The sequence below is a fragment of the Anolis sagrei genome, chromosome 8 (assembly GCF_037176765.1).
Source record: "Anolis sagrei isolate rAnoSag1 chromosome 8, rAnoSag1.mat, whole genome shotgun sequence".
NCBI lineage: Eukaryota > Metazoa > Chordata > Lepidosauria > Squamata > Dactyloidae > Anolis > Anolis sagrei.
In genome coordinates this window covers 44,179,265-44,200,304 of record NC_090028.1, presented here as the reverse complement: position 1 = coordinate 44,200,304, position 21,040 = coordinate 44,179,265, and the positions used below count along the sequence as shown (strand labels likewise).

At 45.7% G+C, this 21,040-nt stretch overlaps 1 protein-coding gene across 2 annotated transcripts; it reads right to left on the bottom strand.

The window, feature by feature from the left end:
- NUTF2 (nuclear transport factor 2) lies at positions 1–19,411 on the bottom strand. 2 transcript variants are annotated; one of them, XM_067471154.1, is made up of 6 exons: positions 19,265–19,411; positions 10,506–10,624; positions 7,788–7,859; positions 5,903–6,001; positions 4,080–4,232; positions 447–536 (listed from the first exon to the last, which is right to left on the bottom strand). In XM_067471154.1, the coding sequence occupies exons 2-5, from the start codon at positions 10,602–10,604 to the stop codon at positions 4,122–4,124; spliced, it is 381 nt and encodes a 126-aa protein (XP_067327255.1). In that variant the 5' UTR covers positions 10,605–10,624; positions 19,265–19,411; the 3' UTR covers positions 447–536; positions 4,080–4,121. The 2 variants fall into 2 exon arrangements, with proteins under 2 accessions (XP_060644318.1, XP_067327255.1); XM_060788335.2 differs by lacking the exon at positions 4,080–4,232 and having other exon boundaries at positions 1–536; positions 19,265–19,406.
- Positions 19,412–21,040: the final 1,629 nt, after the last annotated feature.

The following is a 21,040-nucleotide window of genomic DNA, read 5'->3' as shown; positions in this document are numbered from 1 at the left end:
TGTTAGGAAAATTGCATGGTTTTATTGTATTATGTAGCACTGAAACATCTGAATGACAAAAAAAAAAATATCTGAGCTGGATTCGGGCTGCTGTTCTTTTCTTTCCTTTTGTTTCTTTGGAGTATTAGAAAACTTGTCAGTACAGAAACACAACCTTTTGTGTTACGGGTTCTTCCCAAGACATGCTGGCAACACAAACATTTCCCTTGCCAAATGCAGCTAAGTCTAACTTCCAAACATCATGCACAAGGAGCTCTTCTAGTGAAACAACAAAAACTCTTCGGAAGGGCACGTCACAGGTCTCGCTGGCTCGCCAGAGTGTTGCACGTTTGTGTATGATATTTGGAATGTTCCATGAGTGTGAGTAATATCTGCAAAGAGGAGAGGAGAAAAGAAAAGGACAGGTGCCTCGGGACGCCGTCTCAACCAAAGTTGTGCAATGCTAGCCTGAACATGTCATTGGTGCAAACCCAAGCATCGTTGATGTTCTTTAATAGGAAGATCTGGTGGAATCCCATAATAGGATCTTCATCAGCCTGGGAGGGAAGACAGAAGGAAAACGCGCTTTAGAAGCGGGACAATTCTGGCACGAGGGACAGGTGTGTCATGCACACTACTCCACTCAGCAAAACAGTACAAAACACAAACAACCCACCCAAAAGGTTTAATATGCCGTAGGATTTGGAAGTGCATTTTCCAGCTGGAATGGTGCAGCATTATGATGCCAAGGACAATAACCAAGCTAGTAACAAACTAAGGAGTGATCCTGTCTCAAAGGAGAAAACACTACTGCGCGGTAGAGATTACACTGTTCTACAAATTCTCAGTTTTTCTCAGTTGCAGAAACGAAATGTGCCGTTTCTTAATAAATTTAACATGCTGAATTCAAATATAATAATTAAATGTGTTAATTGGCTCTGGTTTTTATGCAACAGCTATTTCAATTTTCTCCACAAGAGGTAATTTGTTAATATTGTGATAATGCACCTAACCTTACTGCATGTATATAAACCGTGAATATTTACTAAGTTTTAGTCAAATGATATTGCCAATTGTTTATACATGAGAAATATTTATTTAATTAGTCTATTGTTTATGTTTGTGCAGCAAGAAACTCTATGAGTAGGCCGAATGCAGTTGAAAAGTCTGAAAGATGAAATGTGGCTTTAATCGTGACTTTAGTTTCTATCCTGTTTGCTTCTCTTGACTTTTCTTTTGTATTCAGGGAAAGGATTCCCTCTTGCAATGAATGCTCCAGCAGGAGTCTGACAGCATTGACGGAGTCCATTGGCCTTGATCTCTTTTTTCCATCGTGCTTTATTGACACACGTGCGAGGAGGCATCACTACAGTCAAAAGAACAATGTCAAACGATGTTTAACGAGACTGTCTCCGTCTTCAACTGACTGACCCTCACCGTTCAAAAGTCTGGCCTAATAGAGGGCTTTCTGGCTTTTGCACACGGCACAAATAGTGCGTCATCAAACTTTCTAGAGTATTCTAGAATCTTCCATAGTGTAAGTCGCAACATGCATTTTTCAACCATACGTGATCACGTGATTGCTTATATCATAAAAACTAGAGCCAATATACATTTTTAAATGTCATTTTCGTTTTCAGCACCCCAAAATCATAAAAGAACAACTATTTTCAGGCCCGCAACTTTTTCTCCATTGAAAAGTGTTATCTGTGCTTGTTGGAATCTGAATGTGTTGTTCCTTTTGGAGTGTCAATTTTAAACCGAATTTATCAGCCAGATTCCCTGGAGCCTTAAGATTCTGCAACAACAACAACAACAATTACATATCATATTACTATATTATATTATATTATATTTAACTATGTCTGACCGGGCTTGTCACCATGTAAGCTGCCCCGAGTCCCTTCGGGGAGATTATTTATTATTATTATTAACTTTATTTGTACCCCGCTAACATCTCCCAAAGGACTCAATGCAGCTTACAAAGGCCAAGGCCTCAACACACAACATAACGATACAAAAACCTAAAGCAAATTAAAAACAGTTAAAGCAATATTAAACAACAAGCAATAAACAATACACCAAGACACAATAAAACTGGGCCGGGCCAGAGTAATGGGTACAGGATTAAAAGTGCTGATGTGACAGGTGGTATGTAAGGATTGTAGGGTAAGTGCAGTGTGCAGTGTGCAGTGATGGTGGCGGGATACAAAAATACAGTATGTATGTGTGTGTGTATATATATATATATATACACACACACACACACATTATATAATATATAATATATAATTATAATAATAATAATAATAATAATAATAATATAATAATAATAATAATGGCACAAGCCAGTAAAGGTGGTCCCAGTGGTGATCAGCACACTGGGTGAGTGCCTAAAACCATGACCTGCACTTGCAAACAATCGGCACTGACTAAATCACCACCTGTCAGCTGCAAAAAGCTGCCCTACTTGGATCTGCACACATTATTCGCCAATACATCACACAGTCCTAGACACTTGGGAAGTATGATCACACAATCATAGAATCATTGAGTTGGAAGAGACCTCGTGGGCCATCTAGTCCAACCCCATTCTGCCAAGAAGCAGGAAAATCGGGTACAAAAGTCAGCATAATGATCTTGTTAGCTGTGTATCAATCTTGTTATGTATCTTCTTCTTCTTCTTCTTCTTCTTCTTCTTCTTCTTATTATTATTATTATTATTATTATTTATACCCTGCCACCATCTCCCTGAAGGGACTCGGGGCGGCTCACAGAAGCACTCCAAAGTGCCGCATGCAACACTCTGCTATGAGTTCCGCAAGAGAGTCTCATTAAAAGCAAATAACCATTTTCTGTTCAAGTAAACACTTTATTTTTACCCCCCGCCTCCATCTCCCCAAAGGGACCCGGGGCGACTTACAAGGGGCATGCCCAGCAAATACAGATTAAAAACAGGCACAAAAATTCAGTCAACATCTAAAGCAATAAAACATTATAATCAGACAAACATCATGAACCAATATTGTGCAATAGTGGGCTCGGGCTCAGGGTTCCTAGAAGCGATTATTCCAAGGTAGCGCCAAGGGCGAGTGCGGCAAACGGAGGGCCGGGCTTGGAGGCGACGTACAAGAGGATCTATGTTATAAACATTCAGGAGGGTGCTGCCACTTTTTATTTTTCACCACCACAGGCCACAAAACGGGACTTCGGCCATGGTCACCAAAAGGAATAAATGGCTACATTGCTTCTGCTTTCAAAAATAAGACAAAAGGGCGCATGAAATTAACTTTTTGGTCCCACAGTATTTTTGCATAATTATAAAAGATGGATAACAATTCAGTACATCTGCTGTTAGGCCACCACGTAAACTCTGGGAAAGACAAGAGGGAACTTATCAATTATGTTTCAGATGGCATTTTTTTCGTGTCAGGAGTGGCTTGAGTGGCTGAGGGGGGAAAGGAAGGGGCCTGAGGCTGTTAGGAATTCTGGGAGTTGAAGTCCAAAACACATGAAGGAAGGAAGGGAGGGAGGGAGGGCCCAAGTTTGCCCGTGCCTGGGTTAGACCTTCAATTTCCATCTTTAAGTAAAGCTTGTATATTTGCAGCTCTGATGCTTCGTTTGCTTTCCCATCTCCAAAGTACTGTTGTAATTCAGGTATTTTGGAGCAGAGTCCTGACTTTTTACTATTACTCCTGGGCCATCTGGTGCTTTAGAAAGTAGCCTGCCTTTGTCTCTGGATTCTTACCTTGCTCTGGGAGATAAACTGCAAATACGCCCACAGGCTTGAGCAAAGACAGGGATTTCCAGGCACAGAGAGGCAGGCATTCACGGCATGCCACATGTACGCCCCAGGTCTCCAAGATCTGGGATATGTTAAGCAGGCAACCAACTGGCATAAAACAATCCAGCTATGCTTTATTAATTCTGCAGGATTTGCTTTCTAACGCCTTCCAGGAACCCACAACTTTCTTAATTCGGAAGCCGCCATTCTAGGGCAAGCCAAGTGTTCATTCTGTGTTGATCACACACAAGCAACAGCCATGCGGGTCAGGCTTCAGGGCCAACTGGGAGACGGGAGCAAGCAGGAGGCTTCTTACTCAGTGAGGAGTTCAGAGGGAGGAGGAGGAGGAGGCCAGAGGCTAAAGGTTGTGGAGCGCTAGCCTGAAGACTTCATTGGTGCACACCCAAGCACCTTGCAAGCTTTTCAACAAAAAGGTCTGATGGAAACCTAGAACTTGGTCATCATCTGCCTGAGCAGAAGAGGAGAGAAGCCATTAAAGGGACAGGTTCTGGCAACACAGGCGGCCTGTTGCGCTTGGGGTTTATGACTGTGTGTACCCAGAATGTGCCACGCTGATACTCAGACTATTGATGGACACGTACACAAGAAGCAGTGTAACAAGTGGAAAGGGAATTTATTCAGTTACGTACAGTAAATTCTGGCGTATAAGACTACTTTTTAACTCAATAAAATCTTCTCAAAAGTCAGGAGTCGTCTTATACGTGGGTGTAGTCTTATGCATGGGAGTCGTCTTAACTCTATATTTTAACTGGAAAAGTTGGGGGTCGTATTATACGCCCAGTCGTCTTATATGCCGGAATATACGGTACTAGTCTAATAATAATAATAATAATAATAATAATAATAATAATTCTGCTGGTTTTCTCTCTGAGGCCAGAAGCTGCCACAAGCAATAATGACGGTCTGTAATATTGATGTTGGAAACCGGCCCGAGTCCCTCAAATGGAGGTGAGAAGACCGGTATACAAAACTACCAAATAAATAAATAAACAAGAGGCCAAATGAGGAGAAGGCTGCAGTATATCTCAGTGACAGAAGGAGCATTGAGATTGTTTATTAGGGATATTAGATCAGCCCCCTCCCTCCTGACCTTTCGTAAGAGAGTGAAAACCTGGCTCTTCGAGCAGGCATTCGGAACCCCGGAATAGATATTCAAGCTTGAGATGGAGAATGACCCAGGAACGGCCAAGACGATGAAACGGACGAGGATTGGAATGAGAGGATAGAGCTCTTTTTAAATTGTCATTGCACTGCCTTTTTTGTATAATTGCACTTAACTGTTTTTGCTTTTGTATTGTATTGATGGCATAGGATTGTGCCGATATGTAGACCGCCCTGAGTCGCCTGCGGGCTGATATGTAAATAAATATGTAAATAAATAAATAAATAAATAGTTTAGAGGCAGAGCTGAGTTTTCCCAAAATCAATGGACCTGTACAACAGATGTGCCTTGCTACCTGAAAGTGCCCACTTACAGACCTATAAAGGACTCTGTCTCCTAAGGATGTTTTCGCACAATGCTTTCCATTCCTAATTCCTCCTCTTTCTTCCTAGGTGAACTGCAATACGCCTCTCGACTCTACAGAGATAAAGGTAAAGGCTTCTCCTGACATGAAGTCCAGTTGTGTCTGGTTCTGGGACTCTGGTGCTCATCTCCATTCCTAAGCCAAAGAGCCGGCATTGTCCACGGACACCTCCAAGGTCATGTGGCCAGCATGACCGCATGGAGCGCTGTTACCTTCCTGCAGAAGCGGAACCTATTGATCTAGTCACATTTGCATGTTTTCAAACTTCTAGGTTGGCAAAAGCTGGGCCGAACGGCGGGAGATCATCCCCCCGCCTCCCCGGATTCAAATCAACAACCTTTTGGTCTGTAAGTTCAGCAGCTCAGCAGTTTAACCTGTGGTTTAACCTGCTAAGCAACACCTTTCCTACAAGCTTTTACCCCCATTTCTCTCAGGGTACTCATACTTTCTCTACCGAGATGGAGTAATTTATCAAATAGTGTAAGCCCAAGTCCTATCTGTGGCAAACAAGCTCCGGTTTATACCTGAAATAGGCCGGAACAGAGCTCTCAAACACCATTTCATAGGGTTCAGGGTTGGAAATAGCACATACCTTAAGCTGCCCTACTACCATACTGAGTATACAGCTGTCAGGTGTGGGTTGATGGTCTTCCGCTGTGATACTGTGTTGTATTTTCTGAAAGGGAAGGCTCTGCAATGGAAACAAGGAAGTCTTTAACTCACTCTCATACAATTTCAGTTCTGCACCTGAAAAAATGTGCATCTGATTGACTAAGTTCAAGACGAAGAGACACGGGATTCAATGACCCAAAGGTGTGCTTTTATTAAAACCTCGGGATTAAGGTATTGTCGTGCCAGCAAGGGCAGGTATTGCTGAAATGGGATGCTATAGAAGTTAATGACATTTTACAGATAAACAGTATTGAAACCAGCACGGAGGAAGTGACAACTGTCCTGCACGGGGAATGTCCAATGAATACTGTCAGAAATATTAAAAATTAACTAGGTATTTTTAAATACAAAAATGTGAGTCAAGCACTGAATGGGTTAAATGGATACAACGAGTCAGCAACAGCTCATTATCAAGAGAGGTCTACCCCTCTGTTCAAGGAGCTCCACTGGCTGCCATTTATTTTCCGAGCCCAATTCAAGGTGCAGGTGCTTACCTACAAAGCCCTAAACGGTTTGGGACCACCCTACCTGCGTGACCGCATCTCCATCTACGAACCCACACGCTCACTCCGATCATCTGGGGAGGCCCTGCTCGTGATCCCACCCACGTCGCAAGCGCGCTTGGTGGGGACACGTGACAGGGCCTTTTCTGTGGCGGCCCCCCGACTTTGGAACGCCCTCCCAAAAGACCTCAGACAGGCCCCCACTCTAGCCGTTTTCAGAAGGAATTTAAAAACTTGGCTGTTCCGTTGTGCCTTCTCAGACTAGGAATCCCCACCCCAAGTCCTAGTAGCACCTTAGCATAACTAATTGTCGCTGCACACTGCACTTTTAATCCCACGTGCCTCCTGCCATTTCAGCACTTTTAACCCTTGTACCCCAGTGCGCCGGCCGAACCAGTTTTAATAATGTCTTGATGTACTGCTATTGTTGTTATTTTGCTTATTGTTTGATTTGCTTTGTTATTGTGGTGTTATGCTATTTTGTTTATTGCTGATTTGCTTGCTATTGTGATGTTATGCTCTCTATTGTATTGTTGTTTTGAGGCTTCGGCCTGTGTAAGCCGCATCGAGTCCTTCGGGAGATGCTAGCGGGGTACAAATAAAGTTAATAATAATAATAATAATAGCTGCAGTTCAATATAAGCAGGTGTGCCTGTAGCTTGGTAGCTGTCAGTCTGTGAGAGAAGGGCCTCAATGTGTTAGTAGGCCTCAGTATGAGAAGGCCTCAATATTAGTTCGCCTCATTCCGAGAGAGCCTCAGTGTGAGAAGGCCTTGGTAGGAGAAAGGCCTCAGTGTGAGGGAGGCCTCAGTGTGAAAAGGTCTGGTGTGAGAAGCCTCTGTGAGAGAAGCCCCAGGTTGAAGGCCATTGTGTGTGGAGCTAAGCTCCTGTGTAAAAAGCTAATGTGTGACGCTCCTGTGTCCCGTCGGTGTGAGAGTGAAGCTGTTTATCTGCATGAGAAAGAAGCCCCATGTGGAAGCAAAGAAGGAAGTATAAAGAACTTTATTTGTGTTATGGAAACCTTGTTCTTGTAAACAGTGCAACCATATTGTGTTACTACAAAGAAAAGTCTCCTATGGAAGATACAACATGGGTTTTTGTTATTTTTATCACTTTGAGCTACTGGTGCTGGGTCACACTGCTGCTAAAAAGTTACTCTGCTGAGGGTATTTTGTTAATAAGCCCAGTCGCCCAACAAATACGACATCACAGGTAAAGCTAGAGCCTATCTTGCCCAGAGAAGCAAATCTTTCAAATTTCATATTGAATAAAAATCTATCGTACTGCTAGGGGAAATACTTACGGAGAGTTTTTCAACAATAGCTGCTTTGCCCTGAAATTGTTGTCCTTCCCACGTAAGGCATGAGGCATCTATCTGAAATAATATCAGTAGGAAAATCCAGTCACGGTCTGGCTGAAAGATTTTGCTTTGTACAAACCATTCCTGATCTCCCATTCAAAATGTAATGGCTTTATACAAGCCATGATTAAGCAGCAACTGTTACTTAAGAACCAAGTCAGCCAACTGAGGCAGATGCCAGGAAACATGCCTCAAGAGACAGACCCCAACCACTCAGGCTGGCGGCTCCTTACTCCAAAATGCTGTGAGTCCAAAAGTGGCTGGCAAAAAAACACGGAACCTTAAGCCACGGTTGATACCGAATGAGAGACTCCCCCTGGGCACACGGAAGACGGGGCGACTTGGAAGGCGCTGAACAAACTGCGCTCTGGCTCCACGAGATGCAGAGCCAACCTTCAGAAATGGGGCCACAAAGTGGAATCCTCGACATGCGAGTGTGCAGAGGAGCAAACCACTGACCATCTGCTGCAATGCCACCTGAGCCCTGCCACATGCACAAGGGAGGACCTCCTTATAGCAACACCACAGGCACTTCAAGTGGCCAGTTACTGGTCACAGGACATTTAGCGTAATGCCAAGTTTTTAACTTTGTTTGTGTTTTAAATACATTACAACTGTACCCTCGGTTCGCTTCTGACATGATAAATAAAGATGTACAGCAATGTGCCTACGTTATTGGTGGCTTTAGGTCAAACACATTCTTCTCCGCCAACCAAATGACAGACCTCTGTACTGACATCTCAATACAGATAAGACTCAAGAAATCTTTACATCCACTTCACTCTTTTTAAACACCCCCTTTTTAAACAATTTAAGACTCAGATGTTGCTATAAACTACAGAACTGCGTAAATCCTGGGGAGCCTCTGCAAGGTGGCAAAGTGTTGGCATTACCCTTGGTAAGCACCCGAGGGGGAAACCACCACCTGCAGAGATCACCAGTTTGTGGTCTCGTGGATCCGGAGGAGATACTCCAATGGGAGTAAATAGCACTAACACAACTGCAAAAGCTTTGGTGACGTAACGGTAAATGTAATTCAACTTCTCAAGCTCACAATAACTGACAGGTATTTATTTATTTATTTGCGACATTTATATGTCAAGACCTTGCGTCTAGCGGCAACCAGATGCAGAGCCTTCACAGCAGTGGCGCCATCAGTCTGGAATGCTCTGCCACCTGAGGTTCGTGCCCTGCGGGACTTACCAGCTTTCCGCAGGGCATGTAAGACATACCTGTTCCGACAGGCTTTTAATGTTTGATACTGTTGTTTTTAAATTGTTTTAAATTGCTTTTAAATTTTGTTAGATTTTAGCCATTCTTGTAAGCCGCTCCGAGCCCCAGGGAAGGGAGTGGCGGCATATAAGTTTAAATAATAAATAAAAATAAATAAATATGCCGCCCTTCTCACCCCAAAGGGCACTCAGAGCGGCTTACAAGATATACACACACACACACACACACACACACATATATGCATACAATACATTATACCATGAGCACAGTACAATATCAGCGCTATACATCACTATATTGAACTATATAATTATATTGCTATATTATTAGTAATATTACATGTAATATAAAATATATAATTGTAATATATTATTATTCTTAGTATTATACTGTATTACATTATAATACAGGGTGAGGAGGCATAACTTCCTTTTTTCAAAACTTAATAAAATCCATTGTATGAATCAGAAATTTTTATTTATTTATTTTTATAATGTAGATGCATACCTAAACTTTTGTTTTACATAGTTTTGAAGATCAAATGAGGTAGGTGACGTCCCACATTTTCCATTCTCCATACACTGAGTCAACCGATTTCTGGCATTTGTCCTGACTCTTGCCAGCATAGCAGGCGTTCTGTTGGCAATTTCCTTCTGGATGTTGGTCTTCAAATCTTGTCGGGTCCTTGGACGGTTCACATAAACACGGGATTTCAAAAAACCCCATAGAAAAAATCACAAGGGGCCAAATCTGGAGAGCAGGCCGGCCACTCCAAATCCGCTCAAAAAGTAGGCCTCAGCAGCAAAAGCACGCTCCTCGCGGTTCCAACGCGTGATGGCGACTGAACTGCGGGACTTATCAGCTTTCCGCAGGGCATGTAAGACACATCTGTTTCGACGGGCCTTTGATCTCTGATATTGTTGTTTTTAAATTGTTTTAAATTGTTTTTAAATTGTGTTCGATTTTAGCCTGTTCTTGTAAGCCGCTCCGAGCCCCAGGGGAGTGGCCGCATAGAAGTCCGAATAATAAATAAATAAATAAATAAATAAAACGGTGTCAGGACAAAACTTGATACTCCCGCCTCTCCAACGAGACCACGAGTGCTCCACTACGTCTTCAACTGATTCAATGGCGCGCATTTTAAAAAAGGAAGTTATGCTGCCACACCCTGTATGATAAATATTATATGTATATACAATATTTTATATTATATTTTAGCATAGCACAGGAGACAAGGTGGAACTGTCCCCTGGCCCCCTCCTCTCTCTTCACTCTGGCCCAGAGCAGCGGCTGTTGCTGGGGGGAGGGGTCTCCATTCCCAGATATTTTAAGGAAATATACAGAATTGGGGGAGGGGGGGGGACAAGTGAGATATAAGCAAGAAATACCTAAAAAGAAGTAAAGAATCCCGTTCGAGTAGCTACTTACGTATATTGCTCCTAATTGAGTTCTGTCTGTATCAAATAACTGGTAGTAATGCTGTACAAAGCTGGAACCGATCTGTTCCCAAATAGGCTTGTCTCCCATCCTGAATCCTCAGCTGGAGCCTGCCAGTGAAAGTACAAGAGAGAGCAGGGAAATGAGACAGACCTCATCGATCTTTCCCCAGAAACTTCCCCGTTTTACAACTTTGTCTCCCCTTGGATGTAACCATGGCCTCTGCAGAGAACTTCCTGCTATTTGCACTCCTGCACGGATGCTCATGTGCTGCAACTGGCATACACACTGTGAGAAGGGTCTCTCTTTAGCATTTTGGCCAATATCCAGAAACCAGATTTAAAGTTCAAAATCTGTAGCAGTATTCGACTGAATAGAAAGGTGGAAATCCCAAATGACTCAATTGTATTAAATAACTAGGCTCACCTGGACCTAGGTTAAGTTCAAGGCACAACAAAATTGGAGCGAACCTCTTCTTCCTACCGGCAAAGGTTGATGATGTCTTTTGGAGACAGCAGCGAGAAATCTCCCGGCCTTCTCTGTATCTATCAACGCATACGGACACTCACTGAAAGGCAGGTATGCTCCAAGAGTGCTGGACATCTCTCCAATTCAGGAAGACACGGGAGTCTTTTCTTTATTTACCTGCTTGTTCACCTACCAGGTCATCACACTAGAGGATGAATCCACTTCCGGTTGCTGCCTTCTGCAGAATTCTGGGGTTTGTAGTTTAACGAGACTGTTAAAGGCTCCTCCCTAAACTACCAACCCCAGAATTCTGCAGGAGGCAGCAACCGGATTTAAAGTGTATTCATTCTCTAGTGTGATGAGGTCCCTAGTCAAGGACTGATTTGTTTGACTGGCAGTGGCTTCCCACATACCCAGCAGAGCTCTTTTGCAAAAATGCCATTGTCTGAATCTGATGCTTACCTGCATGCAAAGCAAGTCCCCTACAACTATGATATGGTCCCCTTCCCAATACTTTCCAAAGGTTACAAAGGCAGTAGCACAGCACGAAGCACAGTCCCTTGTCTTTTCTATATTATTTATTGATTTAAAACCTTTCTATTCTGCCCTTCTTCTCACCCCAACTCAGGGGACTCAGAGCGGAGCACAGCATATACACGGCAAACATTCAATGCCGGGACACAAATTCTTATATACACACATAAACATTAAAAACATTTATCAAAATATTAAAATACACCATTTAAAATCGTCCTAGTCATCAGCATCAAATCTAATTGGCCTGGTCATCTTTCCTATTGCTGCTTCATTGCCTTGTCCCAAAACCTTGGTCCCACAGCCAAGTTTTGAACATCCTTCTGAAGGAGAGGAGGGAGGAGGCCGACCTGATCTCACCAGGAAGGGAGTTCCATAGCCGGGGAGCAATCACCGAGAAGGCCCTGTCTCTCGTCCCCACCAATCACAACTGTGACAATGGCTGGACAAAAAGCAGGGCCTCCCCGGAGGATCTTAATCTCTGCAATGGTTCATAGGGAGAGATGCGTTCGGACAGGTAATTTGGGCCGGGGCCGTTTAGGGCTTGATAGGCCAAAGCCAGCACTTTGAATGGTGCCCGGTAGCAAACTGGCAGCCAGTGGAGCTGGCGTAACATGGGAGTTGTGTTCGCCCCAGTTATTAACCTGGCTGCCTCTCATTCGACTATTTGAAGCTTCCGAGCAGTCTTCAAAGGCAAACCCACTTAGAGTACATTGCAGCAGTCTATCCTAGATGTACCATGAGTGTGGACCACTGTGGCCAAGTCTGACTTCCCAAGGTACGGAAGTCAGAGTTGGCCACGGTGGTCCACGCTCTCGTTACATCTAGGATAGACTACTGCAACGCACTCTATGTGAGGTTGCCTTTGAAGACTGCTTGGAAGCTTTAGAAGAAAAGTGGCAATAACAGAGGGAATGGGAAAGCAAAGCCATAAAGAGGCAGTGTGAATGACAAAGGAGGACTAGTGCGTGCGGCACAGAGATGGGCTACATATCTGTTGCATGTATTCCTCCCCCCCCCCCCCCCCTTTGCCATCATTCTTCAAGTCAGAGAGTACAATGGAATGATTCCCAAGACCAGCAGCATTACTGGGATATTATGCAATGTCATATTCACCCAACAATCAAACTGGACAAGGGAGAAATCACATGTTAAAGGCATAACATGAGAAGGGTGTTGTTCTTGCTGTTGGGATCTCACCCAAATGTTAACCAGCGTTGACCCCATTTAGTAGCCATAGGGATGTACAAGAAAACTCCCCAGGATTGCTATCTGAAAAAAGGATCGGTGGTGAATTGCTCTGGAAGCAACTGGGCAAAAAGGAACAGGATGCTGAAGAGGGAAAGCTCAAAGCAGAGAGATCATCAGCCCCATGTTTTGCAAAGGCAACGACACTCAGCTTGACTTGCATGTCCATGTTAATCAGGGATTAATGTGACCATGGAAACACAGCCAGTTCAGAGAAGTTTGTGGATTTTGAATGGGACTGTCATTTGACATGCTACACGCAGCAGAACTCTATTCCAGCTTAGTTTTTAGAATGACTGTATGAAATTTTTAACAGCTACATAATCAGGCACCTGAATTTTTCCCCTTCCTGTGTATGTGTGTTTGCCTTCAAGTCACCTACAGCCACCCCATGAATTTCACTGAGTGTTTATGGGCAAGAATTACTCAGTGATCGATTTCCATTTTCTGAAACACAGCCTATGGTACCTGGTACTAACACCCTAGCAGATAGTCATTTCTAGCTTTAATATCACCTCTGCTTAATAATAAATCCAGGAGCCCCCGGTTTAAACCCTTGTGACAGCAGGACCGCTGAACAAGAGGTCAGCGGTTCGAATCCAGGGAGAGGGGTGAGCTCCCATCTGTCAGCTCCAACTTCTAATGTGGGGACATAAGAGAAGCCTCCCACAGGGTGGTAAAACATCCAGGCATCCCCTGGGCAACATCCTTACAGACTGCCAATTCTCTCACACCAGAAGCGACTTGCAGTTTTTCAAGTCGCTCCTGACAAGCTGTTAGGAATTGTGGGAACTGAAGTCCAAAACACCTGGAGGACCAAAAGTCAGAAACCACTGCCTTAAAGATGGCATTTTTAAAGAGTGTATATATACCCACCAATAATTGCCATACAGATATATCATAATACTAACCCAGAACATCTTTCCACAAGAATAGAAAGGAGGGCAGAAGTAATTTTATTACAATCCATATATTCAATCAAAATATTAACTCTCATAAACTGCTTTTCAGGGAGCAGAGTGAGCTCCCGCTGTTAGCCCCAGTTTCTGCCAACCTAGCAGTTCGAAAACATGCAAATGTGAGTAGATCAATAGATACTGCTTTGACAGGAAGGTAACGGAGCTCCACCCAGTCATGACCTTAGAGGTGTCTATGGACAACGCTGGCTCTTCCGCTTAGAAATGGAGATGAGCAACACCCCCCAGTCGGACTCAACTAGATTTCATGTCAAGAGGAAACCTTTACCTTAATATGATTGTATTTTGCTATTTTAATGTTTTAGTGTGATTTAGAATATGATGTTTTAATGCCTGTCTGTAATATTGATGTTGGAAACCGGCCTGAGTCCCTCGAACGGAGGTGAGAAGACCGGTATACAAAACTGCTAAATAAATAAAATAAATTAATGCAATACAATTTTAATGTACCTGGGGGGGGGGGGGGGGGGGGCTTCCACACAGCCATATATCCCAGATTATCAAGGCAGAAAATTCCAGAGCATCTGCTTTGAACTGGGTTATCTGAGTCCACACAGCCATATATTCCAGTCCAAAGCAGATAATGTGTGTGGAAGGGGCTGAGCAGCTACCATTTCTATACAGAGTGTTTTTCAATGACGGTTTTAGTTGCTCCCCTCCAAGATAGGGTCAGGTCAGTCAAGGTGGATTTCCTAACAGGAAGCACACCTTTTCGCTGGAAAGTTTCACATCATCCACATAAACAAGTATAACTGCAACCAATAGTTTTTCAACTTTAAAGGTTGTTTTCAAAGTATGTTATTAAAGACTCTGAAGTGCACTTGCACCTTCACCACAGGGCTCAAAATAAAATGAGTAATTTTGGTGTACTTGCATCTAATTAGCCTGAAGTGGCCACCAACGTTATTCTAACTAACAGGGGGTCCTACCTTGGAGGCCGGCCCACTCAAAAATCTATGAGCCTATACAAATCCACTCCTCGTGAAAACAGTGGGTAAAATAGAAAAAGCACCAAGGCGAAGGGAAGAACATTGTGTACAAGATGCTTCACACGGTGAGTATGGCCCTCCTAAAAGGATCGTTTTTCTTTATGTTTTGAGCAGAAAGCCCCCCTCTGATAGTCTTTAATTTGTCAAAAGCATTGTTTTCAAGGACAAGTAGGAAGAGATCCAGTTTTGAAAATGTTTCAAAGTTAAGATCAGGAATGGTGCTATTGACAGACATAATCCCTCTTCATCAAGATATAAATAAGGGAAAGCACTTCATAAATTCTAGAGGAATGACATTGAGATATAGATGCATCATGCAATCAGATGCACCCCTCCATTGTTTCCCAATTCACATTCATAGAATCAGAGCTGGAAGGGACCCCAAAGGCCATCCCGTCTAACCCTCTCTGCCTTGCAGGAAAATTAATGAAACTGCTCCCGACAGATGGCCATCCAGCTTCTGCTTAAAAACCTCCAGAGAAGGAGACTTATTCCACTGTTGAACAGCTCTTATTGTCAGGAACGCATTCCTAGCATTTAGGTTTTCTTGCCATTTGAATCTATTGCTCCGTGTCCTAGTTTCCATGTCCAGGGACCAATTTTATTACATTGCTGTACATAATGGAACCGGAGAACCCACAGACTTTCAGTAGACCGCGTCTTTTCTGTCATCTAGTCAACTTGAAAGGAGGCTCCGGTGGTGCAATGGGCTCAACCTTTGTGCCGGCAGGACTGCTGACCAAAAGGTTGGCGGTTTGAATCGGGGAGCAGGGTGAGCTGGGGGGGCCACCACCGAGAAGGCTCTCTCTCTCACCCCCACTCACCACGCTTGTGACAGTGGTGGGACTGAGAGGAGGGCCTCCCCAGCAGATCTTAACGCTCGCATTGGGGGGATGCAGTCACGAAGTTTGATGGCAGCTAGTTTTAACTACAGATGCTCTACATTCTTAACTTGTGTCATTGTATTTTATTTTATGTGTTGATAGTGGTTGTTTTTATCATTTTATGTGATATTGTTTTATACTCATGTGTTGTTTTATGTTATATACTGCACTTGCTGTGTCTTGTAAGCCGTGCCGAGTCCCATTTGGGAGATAGTGGCAGGACATAAATAAAGATGATGATGATGGTGATGATGATGATGATGATTATTATTATTATTATTGAGAACTGGGGACCATGAATCCCTATGAGGAGGGTGTTATGTTTACCCTGCAGAAGAGAAGGTTGAGAGGAGACATGAGAGCCGTGTATAAATATGTGGAAGGGTGTCATAGGGAAGAGGGAGACGGCTTAGAATCCTAGAGTTGGAAGAGACCTCTTGGGCCATCATCCAGTCCAACCCCAATCTGGCAAGAAGCAGGAATATTCCATTCAAAACACCCCCCACAGATGGCCATCCAGCCTCTGCTTAAAAGCCTCTAAAGAAGGAGCCTCCACCACACTCCCTCCGGGGCAGAGAGTTTCACTGCTGAACAGCTCTCACAGTCAGATGGAATCTCTTTTCTTGTAGTTTGAAGCCATTGTTCCATTGCGTCCTAGTCTCCAGGGAAGCAGAAAACAAGCTTGCTCCCTCCTCCTCCCTGTGGCTTCCTCTCACGTATTTATACATGGCTATCATCATGTCTCCTCTCAACCTTCTCTTCTTCAGGCTAAACATGTCCAGCTCTTTAAGCTGTTCCTCATAGGGCTTGTTCTCCAGACCCTTGATCCTGAGTCGCCCTGTTGCCCTGGAAGCCAGGGGCCCTCCCTATATCCCAGAATACTAAGGGAAAACAGGGGCCCTCAAATCATTTATTTCGGTCATTGACCAGCACAACCAGGGGCCCTATATCCCTTCCACACTGCCCTATAGATCCCAAAATATGAAGGCAGGAAACCCCATGATCAGAACGTGGACTCAGGTAACCCATTTCCAAGCAGATATGGTGGGATTTTCTGCCTTGCTATTCTGGGATCTATAAGGCTGTGTGGAAGGGAACTGGGACTTCTCTATCCGAAAGCCTCTCTCCATATGAACCCACCAGGGAGTTGAGATCGTCGGAGGAGGCCCTACTCTCGATCCCGCCTGCTTCACAAGCATGTCTGGTTGGGATGAGAGACAGGGCCTTCTCTGTGGTGGCCCCTCAGCTGTGGAACTCCCTGCCCAAGGATATCAGATCGGCCTCCTCCCTCCTGACCTTTCGGGGAAAAACCTGGAAACTTGGCTCTTCAAGAAAGCTTTTGGAACTTCATCTTAATCAGATAAACCTGAATTGGAAAACAACTGAGGAACGGCTAAGACGACAGAACGGACGAGGACTGAACATGACGACATAATTTTAAAATTTTCATTGTTTACTGTTTTGATGTGTTTAGATACATTGCAATGAGATGTTTTATTTTTATTGATGTATGTATTTTATCTATGGCATTGAATTGTGCCGACTGTTTGCCGCCCTGAGTCGCCTTCGGGCTGAGACGGGCGGGGTAGAAATGATGTAAACAAAGAATAAATAAATTGGAACAATGGGTTGAAATGACAGGAAAGAAGATTCCAGCTTACCTATAAAGCCCTAAACGGTTTGGGACCCGCCTACCTGCGTGACCGCATCTCTGTATATGAACCCACAGGATCCCTCCATTCATCTGGAGAGGCCCTGCTCACGATCCCACCTGAGTCGCAAGCGCGTTTGGTGGGGACAGGGCCTTCTCTGTGGTGGCCCCCTGACTCGAACTCTCTCCCCAAGGACATCAGACAAGCCCCAACGTTGGCAATCTTTAGGAAGAGCCTGAAGACCTGGCTGTTCCAGTGTGCTTTCCCAGAATAGGAAACTCCCAGCATCTTGTCCCAAACGGACTTTATTAGAGATTTAATTTATTTATTATTTATTTAGCAGTTTTGTATACCAGTCTTCTCCCCTCTATCGGGGGACTCGGGCCGGTTTCCAACAATAAAATCACAAAACAATCATTAAAAACATTTAAGATTGTCTGCACACCGCTCCTACCTCTAAAAACCTAACACTCCACCTGTCATGTCCAGCACTTTTACATTTTATTCATTACATTGGCCTGGCCTAGTTTTAAATGCGTCAAGGTGTTATTGTTTTTTTAATGTTTATTGTTATTGCTTTAATGTTTATTTTTTTGCTTTATGAGTTTTATTGTTGTATTTGTTATGCTGTTTATTATTTTTTTTATTTATTTGGTAGTTTTGTATCCCGGTCTTCTCACCTCCATTCGAGGGACTCGGGCCGGTTTCCAACATCAATATTACAGACACTCATTAAAACATCATATTCTAAATCACACTCAAACATTAAAATAGCAAAATACAATCCTATAATTACAGTGGTCAGTTGTCATCAGCAATCATTATTCGTCGTCACCCATCCATATCACAGGATCATGGCTCAAAGGCTCATTTGTCGAATGCCAATCCCCAAAGCCAGGTTTTCACCTGTTTCCTGAACGTTAAGATCGAAGGGGCAGTTCTGGCCTCCAGAGGGAGAGAGTTCCAGAGTCGAGGGGCCACCACCGAGAAGGCCCTGTCTCTCGTCCCCACCAGCCGCGCCTGTTCGGCTGGTGGGATCGAGAGCAGGGCCCCTCCAGACGATCTTAGCAATCTTGATGGCTCAATGGGGAGGATACGTTGTTTTATTGAGGGCCTTGGCCTTTGTAAGCCGCACTGAGTCCTTCGGGAGATGTTAGCGGGGTACAAATAAAGTTAATAATAATAATAATAATAATAATACTAACTCCGGGCCGAACTTCCTGGCGGTAAGGAGAGCTGTTCATCGGTGGAACTCTCTGCCTGGGGGTGTCGTGGGGAGTGTGGCCATCTGTGAGGGGTGAGGGGATGGCGGTGGGGCTGGGTGGCCCCTGTGGGCTCTCTTCTTCCCACTCGAGGGGACGAGGAGCTCCGCCACAGAACTTTTTATGTTTATTGTTATTGCTTTAATGTTTATTGTTGTGTATTTGTTATGCTGTTGTTTTATTGAGGGCCTTGGCCTTTTGTAAGCCACACCGAGTTCTTTGGGAAATGTTAGTAGGGTACAAATAAAGATAACAATAATAATAATAATAATAATAATAATAATAACAACACTAACTCCGGCCGAACTTCCTGGCGGTAAGGAGAGCTGTTCATCGGTGGAACTCTCTGCCTGGGAGTGTCGTGGGGAGTGTGGCCATGTGTGAGGGGTGAGGGGATGGGGCTGGGGCTGGGCTGGGCGGCTCCTGTGGGCTCTCTTCTTCCCACTCGAGGGGACGAGGAGCTCCGCCACAGAACTGGCCCCCAATGGCCCCAGGCACCGAGGGAAGGTGAGGAACTTTGGGGAAGGCCCCAAGAGGAAGGAAGAGAGGAAGGGAGGAAGGAAGGAAGGGCCCCCCCTGAGAGGGCCTACTGCTAGGCCCCGAGGCACGCCCTTCCTCCCCTCAGAAGGAGAGGCGCCCACCCCGCTTGCCTGAGAGAGAGACACAGGGAGGGCCCGGAGCCCCCTCTCTCCCTCCCTCCCTCCTTCGCCCGCCCGCCCTCCCTCCGTCTCCTCACCTGTCAGCTCCAACCCGGCGAATGGCGGCGGCGAAGGCACCGAGCGAGCGGGCGAGAGAGCGAGAGAGAGAGCGCGGGACAAACCTTCCGAGGGCTCCCCGCCCGGCCCGCCTCTTCCGGCCACGCCCCTCGCCCGCCGCACATGCGCGCACACCCACTTCCGGGGAAACGGAGCTCGGCTACAGATGCCGCAAGGCACTCTGGGATGCGTTCCCGACCCTGCCTTTCCCCTCAGACCACGCCTGCGCCTCCCTCCGCCCTTTCGGACTACAACTCCCGGCATGCCTCGCTGCCCCAGCAGGCCCCCTCCTTTTCCCCCTCAGCCGCTTAAGGGAGGGCAGCCCGGCCAAGGAAAACGTGTTTTGGACTCCAACTCCCAGCATGCCTCACAGCCCCATCCTTAATGGAGAACAACCAAGCCTGGGCCTACTTGGGCCTTCCCTCTCTCCAGGTGTTTGGGACTCCAACTCCCATCATTCCTCTCAGCCCCATCAGGCCCCTTCCTGTTCCCCCTCAGCCGCTAAAGCTGAGTGCTGGGCCCATAACCAATGGCCTGTGCAGAGTGCAAGGAAGCTTCCTCTACAGTAGGTATAGACCACCTTCAGCTCTCCAGGTGTTGTGGACTCCAACTCCCACCATTCCTCACAGCCTCGGGCCCCTTCCTTTTCTCCCTCAGCCGCTTAAGCCGAGTGCTGGGCCCATAACCAACCTTAGGCTCTGTTGCCTGTGCAGAATACAAGGAAGCTTCCTCTACACCAGGCCTGGGCCAACTTTGGCCCTCAATCCAGATGTTTTGGACTCCAACTCCCAGCATTCCTCTCAGCCCCACTAGGCCCCTCCCTTTTCCCCTTCAGCCACTTAATGGAGGGTAAACAGGCATGAGCAAACTTGGGCCCTCCCTCCCTCCCTCCAGGTGTTTTGGACTCCAACTCCCAGCATGCCTCTCAGCCCCATCAGGCCCCTTCCTTTCCCCTCTCAGCCGCTTAAGCCAAGTGCTGGGCCCATAACCAGTGTTGGGCTCTGTTGCCTGTGCGGAATACAAGGAAGCTTCCTCTACACCAGGCCTGGGCCAACTTGGGCCCTCAATCCAGATGTTTTGGACTCTGACTCCCAACAGCCCCAGGCCCCTTCCTTTCCCCCCTCATCCGCTTAAGCTGAGTCCTGGGCCCATAACCAACGTTAGGCTCTGTTGCCTGTGCGGAGTGTAAGGAAGCTTCCTCTACACCAGGCCTGGGCCAACTTGGGCCCTCCCTCCCTCTCTCCAGGTGTTTTGGACTCCGACTCCCAGCATTCCTCACAGCCTCAGGAAAGCCTTTCCTTTTCCCCCTCAGGCCTGCTTCAGGAAGTCACGTTGAGGAGGAGGAGGAGGAGGCAAGCTGGCTTTCTACAGCTCTGAAGACTCGGCCGCAAGGGAGCCAGAGACAAGAGATTCCACCTGGGCCCGCGCCTCTCCACCTTCCTCATGCCGCAACCCCGTAACAATAGGAGGAGCTTTGACTGGACTCCGAGGCAGAGAGTTCTACCGTTGAACAGCTCTTCTCAACCTTCCTAATGTCGCGACCCCTGCATTTGTTGGTCATTCGTTTAGTCGCTTCCGACTCTTGGTGACCTCACGGACCATCCCACACCAGAGCGCCCTGTCGGCCGTCACCTCCCCCAGCTCCTTCAGAGTCAAACCGGTCACTTCACCTCCAGCACCATCAGCCGCTAGCCTTCCTTTCGGCATTGAGCTAGCTGCGTCATCACATCTGGGGCTAGTGGAACTTATCCTCTGCT